The 24,250-nt window shown below is 43.2% G+C and overlaps 1 protein-coding gene across 2 annotated transcripts in view; it reads right to left on the reverse strand.

The window, feature by feature from the left end:
* Nucleotides 1-24,250, reverse strand: part of LOC138195640 (inositol polyphosphate-5-phosphatase A) — a 141,070-nt gene that overhangs the window by 13,162 nt on the left and 103,658 nt on the right. For both annotated transcript variants that reach the window (XM_069145258.1, XM_069145257.1), the window contains exons 10-12: nt 12,405-12,500; nt 11,283-11,357; nt 4,202-4,275 (exon numbers count right to left, since the gene is read on the reverse strand). In XM_069145258.1, coding sequence (XP_069001359.1) covers nt 4,202-4,275; nt 11,283-11,357; nt 12,405-12,500 — 245 coding nt within the window. The remainder of the gene's footprint in view (nt 1-4,201; nt 4,276-11,282; nt 11,358-12,404; nt 12,501-24,250) is intronic.

A 24,250-nucleotide genomic window follows, 5' to 3' on the forward strand; every position in this document is an offset into this window, starting at 1 on the left:
ACATGTACTTAAAGAGAGAGCCACTTAAGCATCGCAATAAACAGGCAGACTTTGAAAATCTGCTCTTTTCCTCCTTAAAATTATACTAAACTTCGTGTCATGCAGCTACAGGATTTTAAATGGTGTAAAGTAGCAGGTTGATATGAACCTGAGCTGTTTGTGTTGATTTAGATACTCTGATGTGATCATTTACTTTTTGTCACAGTAGCACCATTGTTCCAGGGATGCCATGTTGGTGTTCAGTCCACTACTGTGGTCCAAACTCAGAAATCTCAACGATGGACTGAAGTTTTGTTCAGACATTCATGTTTCCCAGAGGATGGTGAACATGGTAAAGATACCTGTAAACCATGTGCGTGGTAGCATTGTCATTAGGAGTATATTAGCATGCTGGCATTTGCATTTGGCTCAAAGCACCATGGTCTTGTTTGGTTTAAAGATACTATTGTCCAGATTCATGTTCGGTGTTTTTGGCCTTTGGCAGCTTCAATGTAACATTTGTCAGATAAGTGCCTGGATAAAACACACAGGAACTTGTTTTTTTTATTTATTTTATTTAATACTGTTGTTTTCTTATTGTTGGAGATTCCCTTCCATTTACTTATTTGAATTGTCAGATTTTATTTCCCTCTTTTTGTTAAATCTTTTAATCCTGGTTTTACTATGAAAAGCACTTTATAACTTTGTTTTGAAAAGTGCTGTTTAAATAAAGTTTATTATCATTACTGACAGTAGTTGAAGGATGAGAGACGATATTCTAATAATATATGTTCCAAAGATCTCCATCCAGACATCAGTGAACATGCATTAATAGAACCTTGTAGTCCACTTTACACCTACCAGTATTACATCACTGGAACCCAGGTGTTATGTCCTCTAACTACCTGCACCGTGTCTCCTCTCTCTCTTTACAAACAGACCCATTGGACAGCAACACTCTTTTCTACTTCGGTCGTTTTTCCATCTCCTCCCGCCGACGTCCTCACCACCTTCGTGCTCTGAAATCTCTCATGATCTGTCCATTGATAAGAGTTGTGCCGCTGGTCGGATGTCACTCAAAATCTCCCTCAAAGCCCATTCCCAGTAACCATGTTACAGGAAGAATACGTTCTCCCTCTGCTCCCTCACCATGCACTGCTTTTCTTCCTGAAGCCAGAGTCACGATTCAATTTTTGCATCGATCTCGTGCAAAAAATGAAAACGCCAGTAAGGAAATCAGATCAGAGGAGTACTAAAAGCTTTCCCCTAAATCAATCAAAATACATGAATAAGTTAATGGTGCCTCAGTATGTTTTAGGGGGTATTACTTTAGTTATGCAATTTCAAATAGGAAATCAAAAGTACCATAATATATACAAAACGTAGCATTATTTTCCTAAATGGCTGTGCTGCAGTCTATGTACAGATAATGGCTGGATGCAGGCTACTGTATTACACCTTGTGGAGAAACTGTGTCTAAATAAATGACTGGTTTCATATTAATAGACTCATTCTCTCTCAGATCACTGCTAAGGAACACCTCTAACCCATACACGGCTTCCTGTGTACGACTGCATGAGTTGTCCGGCGGCTTGTTGGTGCACGCCGGCCGACTGGCTCCAGGTCCAACTGTGACGAGCCCCGGGCAAATTCCTCACCCCGGTGCCCGAGTACTTAGACGTGTCACAGTTAACTTTGACAGATGACTCCTTGAAAGGAGAAAGATATGCATTTTTACAGCTTGAAGTGTCTGCAGCGAGGCGGAGGGAAGGATTCCTGAGCGTGTGTCTGGGGACAGAGATGTACGTCTGCCAAAACTGGATGTTCTCTCTGAAATAGAGGCAGGTATTCCTCAGCGGCATACTTACCGCTGGAGAAATCATTCCCTGCATTACTGCTACTGCTACATACTGTACAACATCAGTCACTTTGTTATCCAATCTTTAGGTCACTCTTGACAGCATGTCCCATTTTGTGACAACTTCTTATCCACCAGCAGGCAACAGACAGAATTAACTTGCAGATTAAATGTTTGTGACTTGTATTGATTTATAGATTGAAACCAGAGCGAGCCGTGAGTGTGCATGAGTGTGTGTGTGTGTGTGTGTGTGTGTGTGTGTGTGTGTGTGTGTGTGTGTGTGTGTGTGTGTGTGTGTGTGTGTGTGTGTGTGTGTGTGTCGGTGAGGGTGCGTTCTGATGGCCTGCATTAAAAAGAGTAATAACCTCACAGATGGCAAGGGGCCGGTCCGGAGCAGGCTATGTGATGGAGAACAATCGTTGAGGCTTGATTGCTCAAGGAGCACAAGGCAGGCCTGACAGGGGGAGGGGTATCAGTATATGTGTGTGTGTGTGTGTGTGTGTGTGTGTGTGTGTGTGTGTGTGTGTGTGTGTGTGTGTGTGTGTCTGTATGTGCATGTGAGGGAGAGAGGAGAACTGGGAGGAGGGGGTTGTTTAAGTTTAACTAGGCCACTGCTACCCATTACAAGGTTGACAATGATGTGGTTTGTCGCACACACAGAGTAGATCAAATCAAATTTCATATGCTGCTCGCGGGTTTCATCTATTTGATTCATCATCACCTCAAGTATGTGGATATCATTTGTATTCTTTCACAGAATCCCATTCGTTCCTCCCCGCGGAGAGATGATTCAGTATTATATGGATAGGTGCAAAAAGTCAGCCGGTGTAAAAGGACAATAAATCCACCTGTCACTTATGCAAAGTGATGTAAATGGGGTCTCTGATTAAGACACAGAGTCATTTAAAAAACAGGAACCAGCAGAACCTTGACACACTCACACACTCCGTCTCCGGCTCTCACACTCATGAATGCAGACACACAATCTCAAACTCACACACACACGCTTTGATAGTTCTACGTATCTGGAGCCCTTTCTCTCTCTCTCTCACACACACACACACACACACACACACACACACACACACACACACACACACACTCGCACACACACACACCAAATCCCCCGCCGCCCCACGCCTGCCATCAGAGCAGTTTATCAAGTAATTATTGTTTGATTACAGCGTTTCATTATCTGCACTGATTGAGTCACAACCGGCGGCAAAGGTCAAGCGCCATTAACGCGCCGCTCCCGAAACATATTTCCAACGCCGGCCGCGTGTTTGCCCTCCCTCTCATCTGAAAGGGCTAATTGCAAATGCATTTGTTTGAGGAAGAGGAGAGGAGACCACCCGCTCTGATCTCCCTCAAGTCCCACTGAGACAGAATTATCAATGCTGCCCGTAGTGTTCCTACGGCGACACACACACACACACACACACACACACACACACACAGTACACACAGCACACACGCATAGACGCATAGACGCAGATACACATGGGAGCAGTTTGTGACCGCATGTAATCATACTTAAGAACTGATACCCATCAAACACAGACCCAACAGCTCTCATCAACCCATTTTGGACAATAAGCTGATGATTGACTACGCCTGATTTTACATATTAATAATGAGTCCTTATGGCAAAGATCTGTTCAGCATGATCTGTGCTTTCATCAACATGTGAGAGGGTTTGCTCTTTCAGCAGGAGTTATCTTTATTCTGCCATTTTGTTGATGTCTCACGAAACTCTGCCTCTGAATTTGGACAGTTTGGAGTTTTCAGATAAAGTAACATATTAAATCTTCCTTTTTTGAATTGAGAAAATTGTGTCAGCGTGAATGAACCATTTAAAATCCCTGACTGAGCTGAAAAATATTTTTCTTAGCTCATAAAAACTGGCATTGTGGAAATACATGGTTTTCTAAAGATTCTCTAAATAGTTTTCTGCATGTGGGATTTAGATTGAATTAAATGAGTTTCTCTTGGACTCATGATTTGTGAATCATTGAACGTCCAGTCTTTAATCAGCGTTTAAAAGTTGACGGTTAATATATATTTTTTTTACGTGCCAGGTTTGATCAAATACATGACCAGTAAGATCGAACATGTAAGAAGTAAAACCAACATACAAAAGTCGACATTTCATCCCACTGAAAATAAATAAAGAATAAAAAGGAAAATGGCTCTATACGGCCACACTTCCAGCTCTGACAGACTCGAACTGTCATAGCAAAGAAAAGAAAACTACCAGATCAGGAGATTAGAGCGACGTCGCCAGTGTGCAGCTACATGTGTGTGGTGTAAATACCGGGCAAAGGTATCAAACAAAGCTGTGTAGGATGAATAATGGCTCCTTACCTGGGTGGGAAAGAGATCTCCAGCTCGTGCAGCCGATCCTTGAACATCGACTGCTCTTTGTCAAACTCTAAAAGCTGTGGAAAGAAGAGGAAGAAGAGAGCGAGAGAAGCATCAATACACGCACAGCAGATTATTACTGTTTTATAACATTTCTGATTAAGGAAGAGTCTGTTGAGCATACAGAATATTTTCCATCTCTGATATATATTCATAGTTAGAAAATGTACATTTACATAAAAAAAAAAACGGCTCACCATGACATCATTCCTGATCACAAAAACAACCGCAGTGTGTTCAGACTTTATTCAACGAACGGACATATGGCAAGAAATTCAAGTCTCTTTGGATTCAGATGATTTAAATTTGTGAGTTCTAATATCAACTGAGCCGATAAGTCGACACTGGTCTATCACCAAAAGTTACCAGAAGACAGTTGATGAGGACGCCATCGATGGGTTATTCAGTTACGTTCATATACCAGACACTGGCACAATATTGACAGCAGTTGACCAGTTGTGTGTGTGTGTGTGTGTGTGTGTGTGTGTCACTAGCACTGTCCTGCCGGGGTCTATCTATCCACACTGACAGTGCATCCACGCACTCTTCATCAATCATGTCTCCTCACCCAGCTGTACTCACTCACCAGAGTGTACACACACACTTCCCCCAGTTTCCCCCCTTTCACAAAACCCATAAATCATTAGTGAAAAGTGCAATTAGCGGCTCCTTGTACACATTAATTATCTTGGAGATGAACAGGTAGCGAGGGCACCTGCATGACTGCCTCCCTGAGAGACTGACAGTGACGTTTCCCGGCAACCCCTCCCCCCGGAGGACCTCGCCCGGGCCCCGCCTCTTTTTCTTTCAGACAGGAAGACACGGAGATGGAGCGGAGACATGTTTGTTTGGTGGTAAATTGGGCCGCTGCACGTGTTTCTAACAGCGAGCTACAATTATGGCCTGATGAAGACCTCATCTGCGACGGTAGGAGTCTGACAGCGGCTGTACGGGCAGCTTGACGTTAATGACGTTACATTGGTGTATTACATGCCGCAATATGTTGATAGCTACATGATGAAATATCAACAGAGATGACGTGGTGGACATGGGTAATATTTGGAAGGACGTACACACAAAGTGGTGAGACGGAGGAGGGAGGTGGATGTCAGGTGGGTATTATTATTTCAGCACAAGGTAACTACTGTGCTCCATCTAAGCTGACATATTTATGTTGTGCATGTATGGCCGTCTAAGCATTGTCTGTCTCCGCATCACTGCTGAATACACATTTCTAAATAAGTCCAGGATGTGCCTCCACGATGACGCGGTGTGTGTTTGTGTGTACGTGTGATTATGTGTCAGTGGTGTAGAACAGTGGCCATTACTGGAGGCAGAGGGGCCTCCCAGACACAGTCTCAGAGGTTCAGGAGGGCAGATGTGCCGCATTCATCAAACTCACAGTGCCGGGGTCACAGGAGAGACTCGCACACTGTGGATGAGGGATGGCAGAGCAGGGGATGCAACCCCACGCTCCACTGTACACCCCATCTCACCATCCACCATTTTACAGCACTCACCCAATACTGGATGTTTCAATCCAATTTATATATATATATATATATATATATATATATAGCTCCAAACTACAACACAGGTTATTTCATGGCACCTAACACATTAAAGTCCTTACAGCAGAACTTTACGGCATTATACAGAGACACCCAACAATTCAACAATTCCCACATGTTTGTGGCTGTAAGCAGTAATCATGATTGAAAGCATGAAGCAATGTCAGATAATATTTGGGGAATGTAAACATTCCCAAATCTAATACAGCTGGCCAGAGCCTACACTCTGATGTAGTTGTATAAATTGGGCTGGGTATCGTTCAAAAACCTTCGATATCGGTAGCCGGACCAATACTTTGACTTCGATACCTGATCAGGATTTTTTTTTTTTTTAAATAAACTTAAAATTAAGAAAAAAACATTATATATTAAGGTATAAATCTGTTGTAATGTTTAGTTTTTCATGCAGTTTAGAAGGGGAGAGTGTGAGTCCCTTAAATACCTGGCCTGCAAGTTATTGCAAGACACTTCAATTTACCAACGCCCCCTAAACACCTCACATGCTTTCAGTATCGGTTACACACACAAAAGCGCACAAAACTCAGACAGGTGTGGGACCAAAAGAGTGAAATAAAATGTGCAAGATTTACTTATCTAAGTTGAAATAGTGATTTTATCTCCCAAGTAGAGACTAAGTATGGGGAATTACTGACTCAGATGAGATTTACTCCTGCATAAACGAAGCAAAAGTTATGAGCATTAAAATTTGGTACCGAATGACAAGTAGAAAGCAATTTGGTTGATGCCATTAAAGTATTGAACTTTAAAGCCTGACAGACCTGTCATGTCTTGTATTGCTAAGTTACAATGGGATGTTTGCTGTTTAGGGTTGGGCAGGTGTTCACTTATGTGTATATTAGACACGGTTATATTTAATCCATATAAACTTTTAAAGAAAATAAGCTGTAGTGTGAGAAAGTTCAAGTGGGTGTCAAAATATGTTTACCCATACATGTAATGAAGAGTGCTCAAATCAATACCTGACAGTCTTCTATATGTACAAATGTGCGTCTATGTGTTCACAGTTTGTTTGAGGTGTTTGAGTTTAAATAAGAGGGGATGAGCAACATATGGCAGTGTGTATGCACGGAGTGTGTGTGCCTTAAGTGAATGTTGAGTAATTCATCCAGGTGAATGGAAAACCCTGCAGCCACAAATTTCACACTACATTTCATCCCGGGTCAATTAAGCATAATGCTGTGCTGCTCTGTCAAGTCAGTGGCTTAAAAAAAGCAGCTTATATGGGTTCAAGGCCTCATGACATTATAAAGCCAGCAGTAGTTTGTCAACCAGAAATGACCTTGGGAGTTGTGGAGGAGGTGGTGCGAGATGATGCCACTCCGGCAATATCGCAGAGGGAAAGAGATGAAGAAGTGTCGGGGTAAAAACTACCCTGTCATGGGCTCAAATTTCTGACTTTGCTTGGCTGATCAACGCACTCCTAAATCAGACTGGAGGTGATAGTTAAGAGGCGGGAAGTCGACAAGGGGTAAGAAGAGGGAACGCGGTGTCTCTGGCCTCCGACTGTCCCTCTCAGCATGCCGGCCGCTTGTCCGCCACCTGTAATTGTGCTTTGATTTACGCATTGTCAACTATCCCCTGTGACAACACCTGCTGCCATTAAAACCCATCAATAAATGTTGGGGTGAAAGGTCATTTAATTTGATTTTTACACCTCACACTTGGCTTTCATTGCAGGGGCCATATTTTTCCTTCTTTTTATGGGAGCTTCATTATTTTGTGCGGAAAAGCAATAAACTGTCACTGACGGGGGGTGAAGGGGTGGGGGCTAAGAGGTGCTAAGAGGAGCCAACCCAAACAAAACACAAGACTGCAGCCCACTGCACCAGCAAACTCTTACCGTCGTGCCTGTTAATCACGTAGAAAGGAAATGTGTTCTCTAATTTCCTTTCTTTCTTTCGGATGCAATGATTAGAACATTTTTACTTTTCTTTTTTTACTCAGAAGCATTGATAGAAGAACACTGATTAGGCTTAATGCATCTGAGAACTGTCTATTTTGATAAGAATCAACTAAATAAGCAGTCAATACTTCAGAATAGGGTCGAGCTAAATTGTAAAGACATACTGATGCAGGATCAGTTTATATAAATCCTTTAAGGTCAGATTTCATTCAGCATGCCCTGTGTATTTCCACTTAGGAGCTCTGACAGGTGAAATATGAAAGAACTTTAGACAGCAGCAGCGTTTGTTCTTTTATTTTTTTTATGTCCCTCTCATGTTTAAAACGTCTCGGGTCCTTTGAGTAATGCTGAAGACGACGCCGCCGGCATGACAAGGAGCGGCACGCCAGACAGAAAGGTTCATCACTTGCTCGAGCAAGTACACAAACACACCCTCCTCTCCCGGGCCCCTATCTGCTGACAACACACTGATAAAGTTACAATAAAGAGATACTGAAACAAAATCAATGGGGATGGAGGTGTGTGTGTGTGTGTGTGTGTGTGTGTGTGTGTGTGTGTGTGTGTGCGCGTGCCAGGGAAGGAAGAAACTGTGCTGGTCTCCAGATGCACAGCACAAACATGCACAGGACGTATGCCTGCGCACACGCACGCACGCACGCACGCACGCACGCACGCACACACACACACACACACACGCACCATGCTCCTCCCATCTCTCCACCGGAGCAAGGCCCCACGGTGCCCCTTGACGCCACGAGCGCCCAGAAAATTTAATCTTCCCAAATACTCATCAGGGCTCTCCATCGTCCTGCTGTGACAGCGCCGGGGATAATTAATTATACAATTTCGATGGGAATATCGACTAAACAAACCTATTAATCATAGCAAAAGTCAATAGGCATGGACACATTCAATCATGTCCCGGCCAATGATTACTCCTCTCAAAATACAATAATTATTTTCAAGAGCTGCCTCGAATTAAATTTCTGTCAAGCTGGTACAAGTCTTGCAGTTGATGAAGGATGCAATGGATTTTTTTTTCGTTCCCCTTCCCCAGCGGAGGAGTGTGAGGAGGGACATTTATCCTTTTGGAAAGGTAGTTTGTTTTATAAAGATCATAACATGGTGTGTTTAACTAGACCATGACCATCAGATTACCTCTGATGCCTCCATTATGTCATCCATCTTGTCAGGCTTGGTGAGGAGGAGGAGAGGGAGGAAATGAGGGTGAGGGGGTACCTCAACCTCCTCAAGCTACTGTTTCACAGTCAGGGTAGAAACGCATCTCTGCTGAGCAAATTCAATGATATCTTACAGTACAATGTACGAGGTCAATATCTGACAGCTCATATTGACCTTCTACATTGTGAACTGAAGACACTGAGTCTTCAAAATATATTTAACCTTTGGTTAATCAGCTGAATGACGATTTTCCGCTGTGTTGAACAGGGCTTGTTAATGTTTTTTTATGGGGAGAACACATTCACATAATGATATTTATTCTGGGAACGTGTCAGTTGTTTCTATATTGGAGGGTCAGAAGACTACAAAATTCATACAATTAAAACTGTGTGATCAAGCGTTAAAAAACCAGCAGAACATCCTCATGAATTCTATAAAAAACCTCAGGATCTCTTAATAGCTCAATGGTTTAAAGTTGAAGCTGAGTTTTGGGGGAGCATCATGTACGGTGCTGCAGTGAAGTCTTAGAAAAACTAAAAGACCTGTAATGTCCCTAATATGAGATACTGTCTTATAGTACAAGAAACATTTACAGCTGAACTTAAAGAAAAGGAAAGAAGAAGAAAAGTAGTAAAAGAAGGAAGAAAAATAAAAAAGAAAGGAGAAATGTTTTGAAATAAACTTGTGGTATCCAAACAAATCGCAGTGTTACTGAAAGAGAGAAAATGTGCTTCGCAAATCTACCCCGGGTACATATAGTTTACAAAGGTTGGGTTTCAACCTGCTTAGGAGCCACATGAATCAGGTTTGTCAAATATAATGATGAACTAAAACAGTCTCAGGAAACTAACCTTTTGTACACTTTTCTGTGACAGAAAACTTACTTCACACCAACTGTGTTACAATACAAGCCCACTTGCCTGACAACCGGCGAATTAAGTCATTCCAAAAATATAAGCATACTCAGTGATAATCTAAATTGTCAGTATGCAAACACATGTAAAGGAAAAAGTAGACATGGAACTGTTACAGTTAGATACAAACTTAAACCATATTTATGAAATTGTGGTCAAGTGGTATAGAAGAAATCAATAAAATGACATAATATAAGAAAACATCTCCGATACCGATATTTATATTGTGACAAAAAATGCCTGCATGTTGTATAATAAATGTGCACTGACTGTTGTGATGCGGTTTTACGAACAAAACTTTGTAAAAATAGAGTGCTGTTGTAAATTCACATGCGCTGACCTCATTCTTCAAAGAAAGACCGTGACCAACAGGATTTAATGGTAAATTGAATGCAGAAAATTGAAGAACAGTCATTGAAATGTAATGATGCGTGACACCATTTGTTAAAATGTTAAATCTATGTAAAGTGATGTGAACTGTCTCACAACATTGCATATAAATTTACATCTTGTTTCTACTGTGTGAAAAAACCCTTAACTTCAATCCAGGTATCTGCTCCACTGCCAAAACTAAATATTGATCTGATATACAATTTTCTTACAAATGGGATTTCTTAGAATGAGGAAAATTAGAACAGAATATCCTTAGAATTGAAATCCAATGCAGGTTTATAAATGATAATACTGATTTATTACCCAAAATGTATATTATGTTTTTATATCGTGTCCAGCAACGTTAATAAACTATGTGCTTCTAGTCTGCAGCTTCACAGTCCATCCTGTTGATGTGTAGGGGAGTGTGGGAGTGTGGGAGTGTGGGAGTGAGTGAGTGAGTGAGTGTGTGTGTGTGTGTGTGTGTGTGTGTGTGTGTGTGCGTGTGTGTGTGTGTGTGTGTGTGTGTGTGTGTGTGTGTGTGTGTGTGTGTGTGTGTGTGTGTTCGTGCGTCCCTCATGGGGATTTTAACAAGGTCCAACTTTGAACTGCTTAATGTAATATACAGCCATATAAACGTGGAAGTGTGTGCCGGATGTTTTTCTTCTGCGGACACTTAACACTCAGTCACATTTAAAGACATTTGACCCTCAAGTCGGGACAAAGACAGTGTTTGTTAGACCCAACTGATGTGAGAACATCAGCCAGCATCTGTAAGACTCAGGTCAACAGCTGTTTGTACACGTGTTAATTATTAGACTTTCTGTATCTACTATGCAGATATGAAAAGACATTAAAACAGATTTTGTTGTAGAGAATCTTTTGTATTGTTTTGTGCTTTGTCACTTTGTCTACAGATAATCAATTTGACATGTTATAAATAGAAGCTGCTGTTATTACACACTGAGTCTATGAAGTTGATAAGGGAAATGAATGTGGGATAAATAACTACAGGAGGAGAGAGTAGATGATGAAGGGGTAGAAGTAAAGAGGAAACTTACTGAGGTCCCATTGTTTTCCCGGAAAACATCCTGGTTGACATAATTAAAAAGCTTCTTTTCAAGTTGAAGAACAACCTAAATCAGTGGAAAGAGAGAGAAATGGTACTTTGATTAATAGCAATACTAATGTGAACTGCACTTAGTAATTAGAGAACTAATGAAAAGCAGTGAGCTGCAGTGGCAGGCAACCCTTTTATTTTTACATGTCTCTGAGAGGCATCACATGATTTTATGTTTCATGTTAACTCAAACTGTAATACTTCAGGTCAGGTCAAGACTTATGTAGAAATAGAAAAAACTCATTGTTTAAATACAAAGGTACAATTTTACACATTAAATATAGTTCAAGCACCACGTTCCTATTGAGGAATGATCACACCATCATTTAATGGCAGCATTTTGTACTGAAATCAATTTGTAATTTCAGTAGAATTGCAGCTACAACCAGATTAGACACACTAACTGACCCATAAATAGAGAGCCATGTCACAGTCCTGACCTTTAAAAGAATGGAAAGGAGGAGATTCCCAAATGGTGAAAGCTATTGTAGCTGATTAGCTTTGTTTATATTTATTTAACTCGGAGTGACTCAGAGAATAAAGTGTAACACAAAAGGCATGGTTTTTAAAAAGCTATGAGAATGGGGTCAAAGGTGAATATCTAACTTGAATATACTATGTGGAATTATTGTCTAAATAGATGGATTGATGACACATTACAGAGAAAATAGACAAATCCCACTTGCTGTAGTGTTAGCTGCTATCTTGCATTTAATAAGTCCGTACATCAATGAGCCTATTTCATGAAGACACACAGATGCCATTTTCTAGTGACGAGGCTTAAAGACTAATGTGTTTTACGGGATGAAACTCTGGTTTAAATTTGATGTGTTTACTTTAATGCAGATTAAATGTAAAATAGTTCCAGCAGTCTGCTTATCATCATTGGAAGTGATTATATATAACTTTTTTTGTATTAGGGAGGAGTTAACAAAAAACAAAAAAACATGTATTTTTCTCAAAAAGTTGCATCAAAATCAAGCAGCTTTGATAGCAACAATCACAAAGAAACTCTGCAAAATCCTGGAGGGACAGAGATGCGATGCAGCACACTGTAGCTTACCTTTCGATCATTATCACTTTCTCTGAATATTAGCTTGTCAACTTCATTGGTGTCAGCGGTTCTGACTGTCTGCATGGTGGCGGTGGAGCAGAGACTCTGGAGGTGAGAGAGGAAGACAATGAGTGATGATGAAGATATGAAAAAGAAAGGAAACATGTACGGCAAAAAGCCTCATGATGGTTAGGGTTTATTTATGAATTCATCTGTATTTTACGCAGATGTTCATTTAAACTTTATACAGTAGCCTATAATCTCCTCCATGTCTTACACTGAGTCGCATTTCAATGGTTTTTAGAGAACCGTCCCACATACTACCTCCTCACTGTCCCTCCTCTTTATCTGCCTCTATGTACTGACCCCACGGACTGTGTGCATGGTTAAATTCCTCTTTGTGGACTCTCTTAACAATTAGTTAAACATTCGGCCATCTGTGTTTGAAGACAGTTGAATGAGGTATCCCCGAGCCAGTGGTTCCCGTACCACACAGCAGAGCCCGAGTGACCTGATTGAAATTCAAAGCACAGATTAGATAATCGGGTCAAGCCAATATAGCGAGCAGAAAAAGGCCCTTTAGACCGAAATGTCACAAATCGGTCCTGCTCCGACCACGAAGAAGTGGCACACCAGATTAGAACAAACACTGTGCCCTGAGAGAGAGTGGGACCCCCCCCCCCCCTCCGCCCCATTCCTCCAACCCAACCCCCCCCCCCCCCCCCCCCCCTCCCAAAAGCAACTTTCTAAAGCCCTAACAAATCGCTCCATCTTTCACTCATTTAGGCCGTCCAAATGCAGGGTCAATATGGTCCCCTGGCAGCCAAATGCTAATGCGCTTAAGTGCGCTTAAGCAGCTTTGTGCAATGAATAGGCCAAAGAAGGAGCTAGTGAGAAGGGCAAGAGATACTTTCCCTGTCAAAGTCATTGTAGCTGCAGCTAGCAAAGACAATCACACAAAGTCATTTCGGTATCTTTGATTAATCACAAATGGACCAAGCGTTGTTTACTTTACATGCAATCCATAATACACTGTGTATTTTTGTTAATTTCCCATATAAGTAGTATAGGCTCAATCTTTCAAGACTGTCTTGCAGATGTTGTGAGTTTCAGACCTCTAAAATCAGTTTTTCTTTTTTTTTTAATGGACCTCAGTGTTTTTGAATTCTACGAGCATCGGCGTCCTGTAATTCTTCCAAGTGAGTGCCCTTCTGTCGTCCGCTTTTCAAATTCAAAAGGCAGTCAAGCAGAAATCCCTGGCTGGTTCACAGTTAGCACCGAAGCCAGGAGCTCACAGTGCTTGCTGGCACAATAAGCATCAATATTTAAAGGACAGAAATAGCCTCTCCATTCATGTTCAAATGATTTTGATAATCCAGTGAGCGAGACTTGAATCAAAAAGCAGCCATCAATAGATATGTCCATTGTATTTTGAATAAAGATATGCATGTGGACATGAACAGACAGAAGGTGGTACATATAGGTTTCTACTTGGAAACGAGTGATATAATGTAATTCCCAGAGAGATAGTTTGTCTGTGGGTTTTGCTTTGGGGTACAGTAAGCCTGTACCTCGTGCCAAGAGTGTGACTGCAGGGAAGGTTCCAGAAAAAAAAAAGACAATTAGCTAATGCTGCCTTTTCTTGTGGGAAAATGTCTTTTCCCAGAATGATTATACTTTCGATTCGAGGGTGAATCAAATTACTTGAACTTTTAGGGAAGGGTATGAATTCCAGCTGCAGATTCTAGAGTTGGTCTGTTGGAGAAACAACACAGAAGCTGAGGATACTTTATTCATTTAAGGTGCATTTTATATTAAATCTAATTGAACAGAACAAACTAAAGTAGAGCTCAGCAGATCACCACTGTCCTTTAGGCATTTGCACCCTGCTGGAAGCTGACATGTGAGCGATTGATCCGTTCATGTGTTCATTGACTGACCAATCAGTGTGTCAGTGCAGCTGGTGGTGGTTGATTGCACCCGATTGATCACAGCTCTGCCGTGCTCAGTGGAAAGCATCCCACTCTCCCTGCACGCACGCACGCACGCACGCACACACACACACACACACGCACGCACACACACACACACACACACACACACACACACACACACACACACACACACAGCCTCTGATTCACAGTCCTTACTCATGCCAGCACTCCTGTCATAAGATCTGCACAGCATACAGTGAAATGAGGGGAAATGAGAACCCCATGCTGTCACTTAAAGCCCATACCAGTGCAGTGATGTGTCCTCCCTACTGACAGCAAAGCCCAGGTGCTTGTGCAGGATCTGTGAACAGATACGTCCCTTCAAAAGCTGCTGCTCTCCTTAAGCACATTACAGTCTCACTGAGCAGCCTAAATGACATTACCATAATTCATGTGGCTGCAATTTGATACATGCCAATTAGTTTGCGGGAAAAGAGGAGGAATGGAAGCAGTGGGAAAATATTAACAGACAGCTGTCAGGAAAAGGACAGTAGGGATGTCTTCACTCCTCTGCTCTATTTAACTTAAGTGAGTTTGCATGACATCTCTGCATTATGGGTCACAGGTCAGCTCTGAGTGTTTGCGGAGGGCCAGAGGCCGGGGGGCTGGGACCAGAGGCTGCCGAGGAAGGCGCGAGCTTTGTGCATCAATGGAGGATAATGTCATGACTGTCGAAGGAGGAAGCGGCTGTTTAAAGGAGCTCTCTATTCCAGCTGCTCTCCTTAGAAGAGAGGTTAAAGCAATCTGTCCCACTTCAAAGACCAAAGACACACACACACACACACACACACACACACACACACACACACACACACACACACACACATTTGAGCCTTCTGTCTCTGGTCCTGCCAACAGATGGAGGTGAGCCGCTGGGCCTTACTTAAACAGTAAGACACCCACACACAACAGCACGGCATCCCTGACAATGCATATCGCAGAGGGGTGTTTCATAAGTCAACATTTAGAAGAGAAAAGACTAATGAGAAGAAAAACATTCAATTAGAGTTACACTACAAAGGATTAAAGGATACAAAATATATTCAACTTAAGATAAAAAAAATATATAATCTTTTCCTTTTTTGCACTTTTTATTTTTAACTACAGTGTACGATCTGTTGGATGTTAACAGTAGCGACTTCAGTCCTTTGAACCACAACAAAGTTTGAGATACTGTTTAAATTACTATCTGAAGAGTTATTCATGGTTCACTATATCCTGTATACATTTGTCACCGCCTGATATATCGTACGACATTGGTCTAACGCAGATATATTTGTATGCACGTATATGTTGGGCGATATGAAAAGCATAATGCAGAAGAGGAGGTAAATTCAAAATTTTTGTTTTTCTATAATTATTTATTATGATATAATTATTTATAACGATCAAATTCCCATGAAGTTTACTGTTTGAGTGCACAGACAACAGTGTGGAAATATCCTGCCTCCACTATATGTTTGTCAGAAGTGCAAGTATTTGGAAACCACATTTGAGGAATCCTTGCAAAACATGTGTCATCATAAATATTTACTGTGTATACGATATACATATTAGAATTATATTTACTTCCTAAGATGACTCTCAGCCCCGAAAAGCCAGTATTGTTCGGGCTCCACATTTTCTTTTAATGCAAAGTTATGCTGAAAAGTTTGTCTGGCTGGAAGAAGAATGTTTTTACATATCTTCAGCACAATCAGAACAACAATCGTATGAACAAATAACAAATCTGTGACACAACAACGCACCAGCCAATGAACAATTTCTTCCAACCCCTCTGGGTTTTATACTCCACCCTGCCTCACCCCAATGATTCACACTCCTCACTAAACTGTCATTCCACCAATATAATAATCCACTGAGTGCATTTAGAAGCCAGTGATTAAACTTCAATTAGGTAGAAGGAGTGTGAGAGTGTGTGCAGAGAGAGACAGTGGACTGAGTGGACAATGAGCTAACTATTCATTCTTCATTACCAGCAGCAGGGGACAGGGGCTCCCCTCTGTGTCAGCAGGGGCCGTGGCATTATCAGAATGCACCATTATTTTCTCGCTACCACGCAACGCGCGGCTGCCAGCTGAGTTAAGGTGTGCCAGGCGGGCTGGCAAGTTCAGCGTGAATTGCTTCGCACTCAGGTCAGTTTTATTCCACTCGCCGCCGTTCATCACGCCCATCCTGCATGCATGATTGCGACATCTGCCTGAACAGGGTAGAAGGGGGCATCCTACAAAACAAAAAAACAAAAACGGCAACAACAAATTCGGCCTCCTGCTTTCCTGCCAGCCATTACACAAGGAAGCCAGTAAATCAGCTGTGACCCTCCCCACCCCATCTGACTGGACACAAGCCAGAGTTATCCACTCCTCTCTCCCTGCGGCCGGCTAATTTAATGCCTCCAAACACGCTGGATTCATCATTGACACACACGGCAGGATGGGGATGCAGCATGGAGGAGAGGTGAGAGTGGACACATTATCACCCGCAAAGTTTAGTGTGTGTGTGACCCACTTGGTCAGCAGCTGACCCCAATAAACCTGGCCTGTCCCCCCCCTCTAACAGCAAGTAACACACACAGCAACTCTCACCCCTTCCCATGAACCCTCCGAGCAGTGTGAGAGCTGACGCTGAGGGCCTGACGGCAGTGTGTGCGTCGTAGGAGGTCCAGGAACCTGCCACGCCCTCACCAGAGATGAGCTGCGAGAGATAAGAGGGCGTGCGAGGTGCCGATAATGTGCCCTATTTATCTTGTGCATTATAACATCTGGGAAACTTCTCTAAAAACAATGACGCGCTTTGAGGGCTGCCATTCTGGCTTTACCTTCTCAAACCAGCCGAAAGCATTTGTCCCCTCTGGATAGGATAATGGACAGGCCACAAATCATTCAGGACAACAGGACGGAGGGTATGTGTGTGTGTGTGTGTGTGTGTGTGTGTGTGTGTGTGTGTGTGAGAGAGAGAAAGAAACTGAATGTGTGTATGTTTTGTGTGAATGTGTGTGTGTGTGTGTGTGTGTGTGCGTGTGCGTGTGCGTGCGCGTGCGTGTGTGTTCCCCCCTGGTATTTAACTTCTCTGCTGGCCCATTCTGCAGGGCCCCGCAGGACAAATTGCCCTGCATGGTTGTCTTTGAGAGGCAGTGCAGCGCGCAGAGAAAGGGACAGGGCTGAAACACAGGGAACAGGCCTATAAAAATTCATCACTTTGACCCCTGTGACCTCCCACTACTGGGGGGGGGGGGTTTACACACACACACACACACACACAGAGAGATGCACGAGCACGCACTTGCCCACCCACCCGAGCTCATAATCAGAGCTGGGAGCAACTATTCACAAATTATCTCCAAACGTTTTTAAGTTTCAAACTCACAGAAACACAGTAAACTAAAAAAAGAACATCTTGTCACACAGAAATTCACTAAAGCCTCCTGGTATCTGCTGCTTTCTCTCTCATGCACACTCGCAGCAGACACAATGGGCATGCAAAAGCTTTCTACACAGGAAAAGGCCACCAGATGCTTCATTGTGACTGTGTCTCTGTGTAAAGTAGTGGCAGTAAAAGGAGGGTGGGCTCTCCTGAGGCATATTAGTCCCAGTAAGAGGAGGACATTGTCTCAGGCTGGGCTCTTGACACATTACTGCCACCTGTACAAAGAAAACCTAATGAGAGATTTAATCTGCGAAACCTCCCCTGCCACTTTTTTTTAGTCAGCACTTTGAAAACCAACCGCAGCAGATGTCTGCAAGACTGTTTAACGTACCAGCTTCTCCTTAACCTCTCAATAAGGCCGTGCATGCTTAAATTGCTCAATAGCTATTCATTTGAATGTTATTAGCTGCAGTTGTTATGTTTCCAAAAGGGAGCTTTGTGATCTGAAGGAGTCGCCAGCAGCTCCTGCGAACATTCATGTTTTCTTTTTTACAGAGAGCATTTATCCTGTTAATGAGAAAACAAATTCACATCCAAGCGTGAAGCAATCACTGTAGAGCATTTAAATATAGCCGAGAGCAGAGCTATTGATAGAGTATAAACACTTACTAAGCACCTGAAAACACTGCGCTCTCATTTAATTTACCTTGTCCACTGCAGCTCTAACCGGGAATCAATTAAAGGAAACAGACAGCGAAGTAATTTGTCGTTGTCGAGTCAATTAGAGAATATCGAAGATCCGACCAGCGATTGGTGATTAGTGATGGTCCAATGAGAACGCAGAGGATGTTGAGTTCATTACTGGAGTATTCGATAAAAATCAGGTCCGAAGAAATAATGAAAGTTTAATTCTGTTCCTTTAATACAAATATGAAGCGAGAAAGACTCTTTGATATGGAGAGTTTTTATTTTTCTCCTTCTGGAGCTGCAGAGCAGTCGATGGCTTTTTCAGGTGACCGGCTCTCGTCCTTGCTGTGTGCTCTGGGCGGAGAACACTCCCGAAGACGCACAAAACCCTCCTCACACTCAAAGAACACTGATTCATTTGGAGCACCACCCTTTAATTTGTTTGCACCATTTCATCTAAATGATGTGCTTGTCCACCAGGGTGAGAGAGAGAGGTGTAATTCAACCAAAGGAAAAGGGGGGGGAAAAAGGAAGGTACAGAGGGGGCAGGAGGGGTTTTGACACCCCACCACAGGGCGCTAGGCAACCATCTAGTGGGTGGGCTTTGTGATACATTTTACCAATTTTTCATGCCCATCCCTCTTGATGTGACCCCACTCAGGGCCTTTTATGCCCCTGACAGCTCTGCGCAGGAAAACATGCTGCCGCTCTGATAGCATGAAATCGGGAACAAAGACCCCCAGGGAGAGGAGAAGGGGGCCACCGAGGCACGCTGTGCTTCGGTCCCGCCTGGCTCTGGACACAAACAGATGTTAGGCCAGCCCCGGCTCTCACTGCCCCCTGAAAGAGGAGGCCCTGTCGGAGAAATGGGCCTGAAACGCATTGTTTCGGGCCTCCTCTAAGACAAAAAGTGGAGCCACTCCTTCTGAAAGGGCCCGGCAATATGGTCGTCACAGATAAATCACACGAGGGAGGCTGAGAGAAAGGCCCATGAATTCTCAATGTGGCCCTTAATGGGCCCTCTTAAATATGATGGGATATTTGTGTGTGGATGTGAATGGAGCCTAGTGACTTTTAATGTCAGTGGGCAGAGTTGTTTAAAAGCCCATGGTGCCAACACCGGGTTTACAGCTGAGTTACAATGAGCCCTCCTGTAGGAACATCACTCTGCGGCTGACAGTAAAGTTGCACACTGGGAAACCTGCGGGCCAAGTTGTTTAAATAATCCCAGCACTTGTGCCGGCTTCCTTAACAACAGCAGAACATTTTAGCATCACTCATCCTTTTTAAGTTTGAAACGGAATGAGCCAGAGCAAACAAGAACAAGTTGAATCGTTGCCTGGTTTGAAAAGGAACTTGTTGAGCAGGCAGCCATTCTTACACAGACCGCTTCTTTGCATATGCATTAGAACAAACTATAACGATGAGAATGCCGGAAATAGCCACGGACATGTGTGTGCATGTGTGTGCACACAACCCCCCTGAGACAACATGAGTTATCTCTAGGCAACCGCTCCATCCTTCAGAGAGAGAAAAACAATTATTGTGCTGCTCTGTTTTACAAAGACTGAGGACTGCATTAGTCAAAAATAGACTGACATCATACAAGTCAGACACTATGTACCAGGCACAAAGAGATCCCTATCCTTCATCATTTCATCTGGACTAAATAATAGCATCACTGTTAGCGGTCCCTGCCTGGGATTTCAAAGCCGGGGTCCAGAGGACCGAGGACAGAGGACAAGACAAACCATAAATAAAGCAAAGGATAAACAAAGACTGTGCTGGGAGCAGATTATTCATAATTTATAGAGGTATTAAACAGTTAAGATAAAGTGATGGATTAAAAAAAAAAAAAAAGACATCGATTGAGCCCACAGGCAGATTTTTATCACTAATTTGATTTGAAAATGTTTTTATTGTTTGCATTAAACTTGACAAGCACATCATGGCTACTACAGTGTGATGTACCGCAAGTCTCTAATAAATCTGCATCATTTGAAATGAGCAGTAAATAGTTTAATTATTTCAAATAAAACATTTTACAAACACTTTCTGTCTGGAACTCTTACAGAGATGATGCATCATCTTAAAGTGGGCTGTGACTGGTTCAATGTCCATGTTATTTACTAGATGCCAAAACTATTCTGGCTAATATACTGAACATTATCTGCTTTTCAATATAAGACTGTGGTGAGAATGGATCAGTCTTTTCTCTCTTCTCTTAAAGCCCACTTGAAGATGATTTGATGTCATCCTGAAAGATTTAATTGATAAATCGTTTAGTTAAGCAACAGAAACCTTTTGGATTATAGATTAATCATCTTTTTTAAGGGAAACATTGCATAAATAAATAAATACTGGTTTTAAGTTCGGAGATGTCCATGTTTCCTGTTTCTACTGTGATAGCAAATTGAAATACTTTTGAGTTTTGGACTTTTTTGGTTGCAACAAGCTTGCTTGGCAACCAACATGGCGGCACATTTCATATGCAGCGGCTCCTTTATCTCCTGATATGACGGTGTTCAACTGTGCATCTTCGTCGTGTGCATGCAAAAGATTGTGTTTGTCGGGACAACCGTACGGTCGTCAGTTCCTGCTGGACAGAAGTGGGACTTATTGCATCTTGGGAAGCACACAAGCAGAAGAACTTTGGATCCTTGGACTGCTTCGCCCGTCCTCCGTTCCAACGGCCTCAACTGCTGCTCCCAAACCGAAGTGGAGGCGCTGCAAGCGGTGTGAAAGGAAGCAAAAAAAAAGGGGTTGGGCGAGGGGGCATCCGGGCTAGGCTGGCAGCTAGCCCCTACGGGCCGGCTGTCCAAACCATTCTCCACACAGATGTGCGCTCCTTACACGGCAAGGTGGATCGCATGCATCTTTTTGTGTTTGTGTGATCACTGAGACATGGCTAGACGACAACATCCCGGACTCCGCCGTTGATCTTGACCGGCAAACATGCCACGGGACGGACAGGGTCTCAGCTACGGCGGGAAGGACTCGCGATTTTTGCATATTTCTGCTTTTCTTGTTTTGTCTTTTTATTTGCACACATTTGATGTTGAAGCCATGTGTTTTTTCTCAGTGTGGTAGCAGCAGTGGTAGAATCTAGGCACATTAGGTGGTCAATGCTGATTGGTTAAAGGCTGTTTAGTAGTTTCATTATTTATCTGAGGTCTACACCCAGTAGGACACAACAACTAGAAACTGGAAATTCCCTTTGGTTCATGGCCTCCGGTAATACAAGGCTACTAATTTGATGACTTGCTGTAGAATGCTAGGGGACATTTTTGAAGGAGCAATTTGAACGACTATGCTGAAGATATGAACTTTTATATTTTCATAGCATTACTTTTGTCAATTAAAGACTTCACTTTGCAGTAATCAAAATAATCAAACAACAAGATCTGATTCCTTGGGACGAGTGCATCGCAACATTTACAGCCAGAAGTACGGTTGAAATTATGCGTCCAATGTGCCTGAATAACATAAATGAATGTGTAAGCTGTGCCTGTCAAACAGCTGGCTAACAGAATCAGTATGGAGTAAAAAGAGATATCTCAACAGTGGTTCCAGCTGCAGCAGACAGCAGCAGTGAGGGACTGGGGGGTGGGGGGGTTACTCAGGTTACACCCCTGACCGCGGCCGACCCCAGGGGCCTACGAGGCAACGCACCCTCCCAGGCCCTGCTGGTGCCAGGCTCTGCGCTCATCCTTGGCTTGGTTTGTCACGCCATCCCACCGTTGGCATGGTGTTCCCAGCTGCCAGTCACAGTGCCCCCCCCACCCCACCCCACCCTCACCCCTACAAATACACAATGGCAATAGCATGGCTGGCGCCGGGCTCAAACGGCCTGTTGTTAATGAGCACGACCAACAGAAGCCACTGCTTGTTCTTCATTTGCCAGCGTTTTAATGATATGGACAGCGCTCCCATCAAAGCTGCATTGCTCAAGTTACGCCCTCATAGCTGAACTCTTTTGTTTAGTTTTTTCCCCTCTGTGTCTTCAGCGTTGGATTCATTAGCATAGAAAGCAAACAGAGAAGAGAGAGAGAGAACAGGCTCTGTTGTCTAGAGGGAATAGTCTCCATCTATATCCAGATGGGTTATCAGTGATATAATGGGCCCTCATTGTGATAGATTGGACTCTTCTGAGCAGATAATAAGTCTTTATTGAATTGTGAGGAAATATCACCACAGGCTTCACCTGCGAGGCCATAAACAGGCGTGGGTCAAACAGCAGGTGCTAATAACTCTGTTCTGACTCGCATGGTGCAGTAAACGGATGAGGTTTACAGCATCGGGACAATTAAGACAATGTTAGGTGGGTAGGCGCTCACAGAAAAGTATATTGATTTAGTAGGCAACCACAAACCATATAAAAGATTTGTCAATATAATTTGGCCAAGCAATAAAATAGTCAAATACAGCAGACCTCTCATTAAGCTGACCCTTGCTAACACCAATGTCCCGATGAATTATGACTTAAAAACAGTCACATTTACTGCAATAAGCTTCCCCTTTTTACTCAAACTGCACGAGGGTTGGCACATGTACATGTGTGTGTGTACATACATGTGTGTCTCTGGATGTTAATGCATGAGTGTATCTGGAAAGCTGAGGGGCAGCCAATGAGGGTCGCAGTCCCTGGTGTCAGGGGTTCCACAGAACAGAGGCCCAATCAGTGCTGGCCCGCTGGTTAATGGATGGATGGCCCCCAAAATTAATTAGCCTGACTAATGTAGTGTACACTTAATTACACTGGCCGCCTTTTGATTTATAGCCGGCCACATACACTCATGCTAGTCAAAGTCTGGGCTAAAAAGGGAAAATGGTTTAAGCCCTCGCCAGTGCAAATTATTTACCAAGACTCGGTTCAACAGTCGGGACAATGGCCATCAGCTACCTGATGAACTGGTGGTGGTTTCAACAAGAGGCTGCAGGTAACATGCACACACATGTTCGCTTTCCCTCCATCATTTACACTGTGACATCCGTCGTCTGCTTATTTAATTCTTATGTGCTGCAATAACAGAATATGTCTCTCATAATAAAATGTCTTCCAAAAACCTGCCTGCCCATATTTCTGCTCCCGCTGTCATGGCTGTGCGCCTCACTGTGTGAGAAATGAATGATCTATCACGCTGCTGTGTCATTACTAGGCATTTTACAGCATTCATTAGGAGCGGGGATAGTCGAGGGCCCCACCTTTAATTTCATGCTGCTCAAGCGAGAGAAAGGACACAGGACAAAGGAAGGAAGATTGATGCCCGGTCCGGCCCTCCGCGCTTCCCGCAGACCCAGACAGGGGGCGCTAATCGGAGTCCTTCCTACAGTCAGAGAGGCCAGCTAGTCTAATGAAATCTGTCCATGTAGCAGCAGATCAGGCCCAATTAAAACAGCTCCACATCATGTCACGGGGACAGTAGATCAAGTCAGCAATTAACCTTCCCGCTGGCCTCTATCAATCCTTAAATTGGAGCCGCCGGCCAGCAGCACACAATCTCTGCAGATATTAAATTTACATTCTATTAAGTTTAATTAGGAGGGATTTTAAATATACTAGGTGTCCAGGCACAGAGCCCTGAACCTGTCATCGACACTGCTGATTCACGGCCACCGGCCACCTCCTGGGACACAATACACACATACACACACTTTCTCACTCGCACCACAACACACCTTTTACCACCTTCTACCTGAAGAATGACCAACGGAAATCTGGATGTGTTGTCGGTCTGAATGGGTCAACTAAAATTGTGCAACGTGGTTTTCTGATTGAGATTCTTACCTGGTTTGAAAGGCTGAACG

Source organism: Embiotoca jacksoni, unplaced genomic scaffold, assembly GCF_022577435.1.
Source record: "Embiotoca jacksoni isolate LCO1_2020_lvr unplaced genomic scaffold, fEmbJac1.0.p SCAF_12, whole genome shotgun sequence".
NCBI lineage: Eukaryota > Metazoa > Chordata > Actinopteri > Embiotocidae > Embiotoca > Embiotoca jacksoni.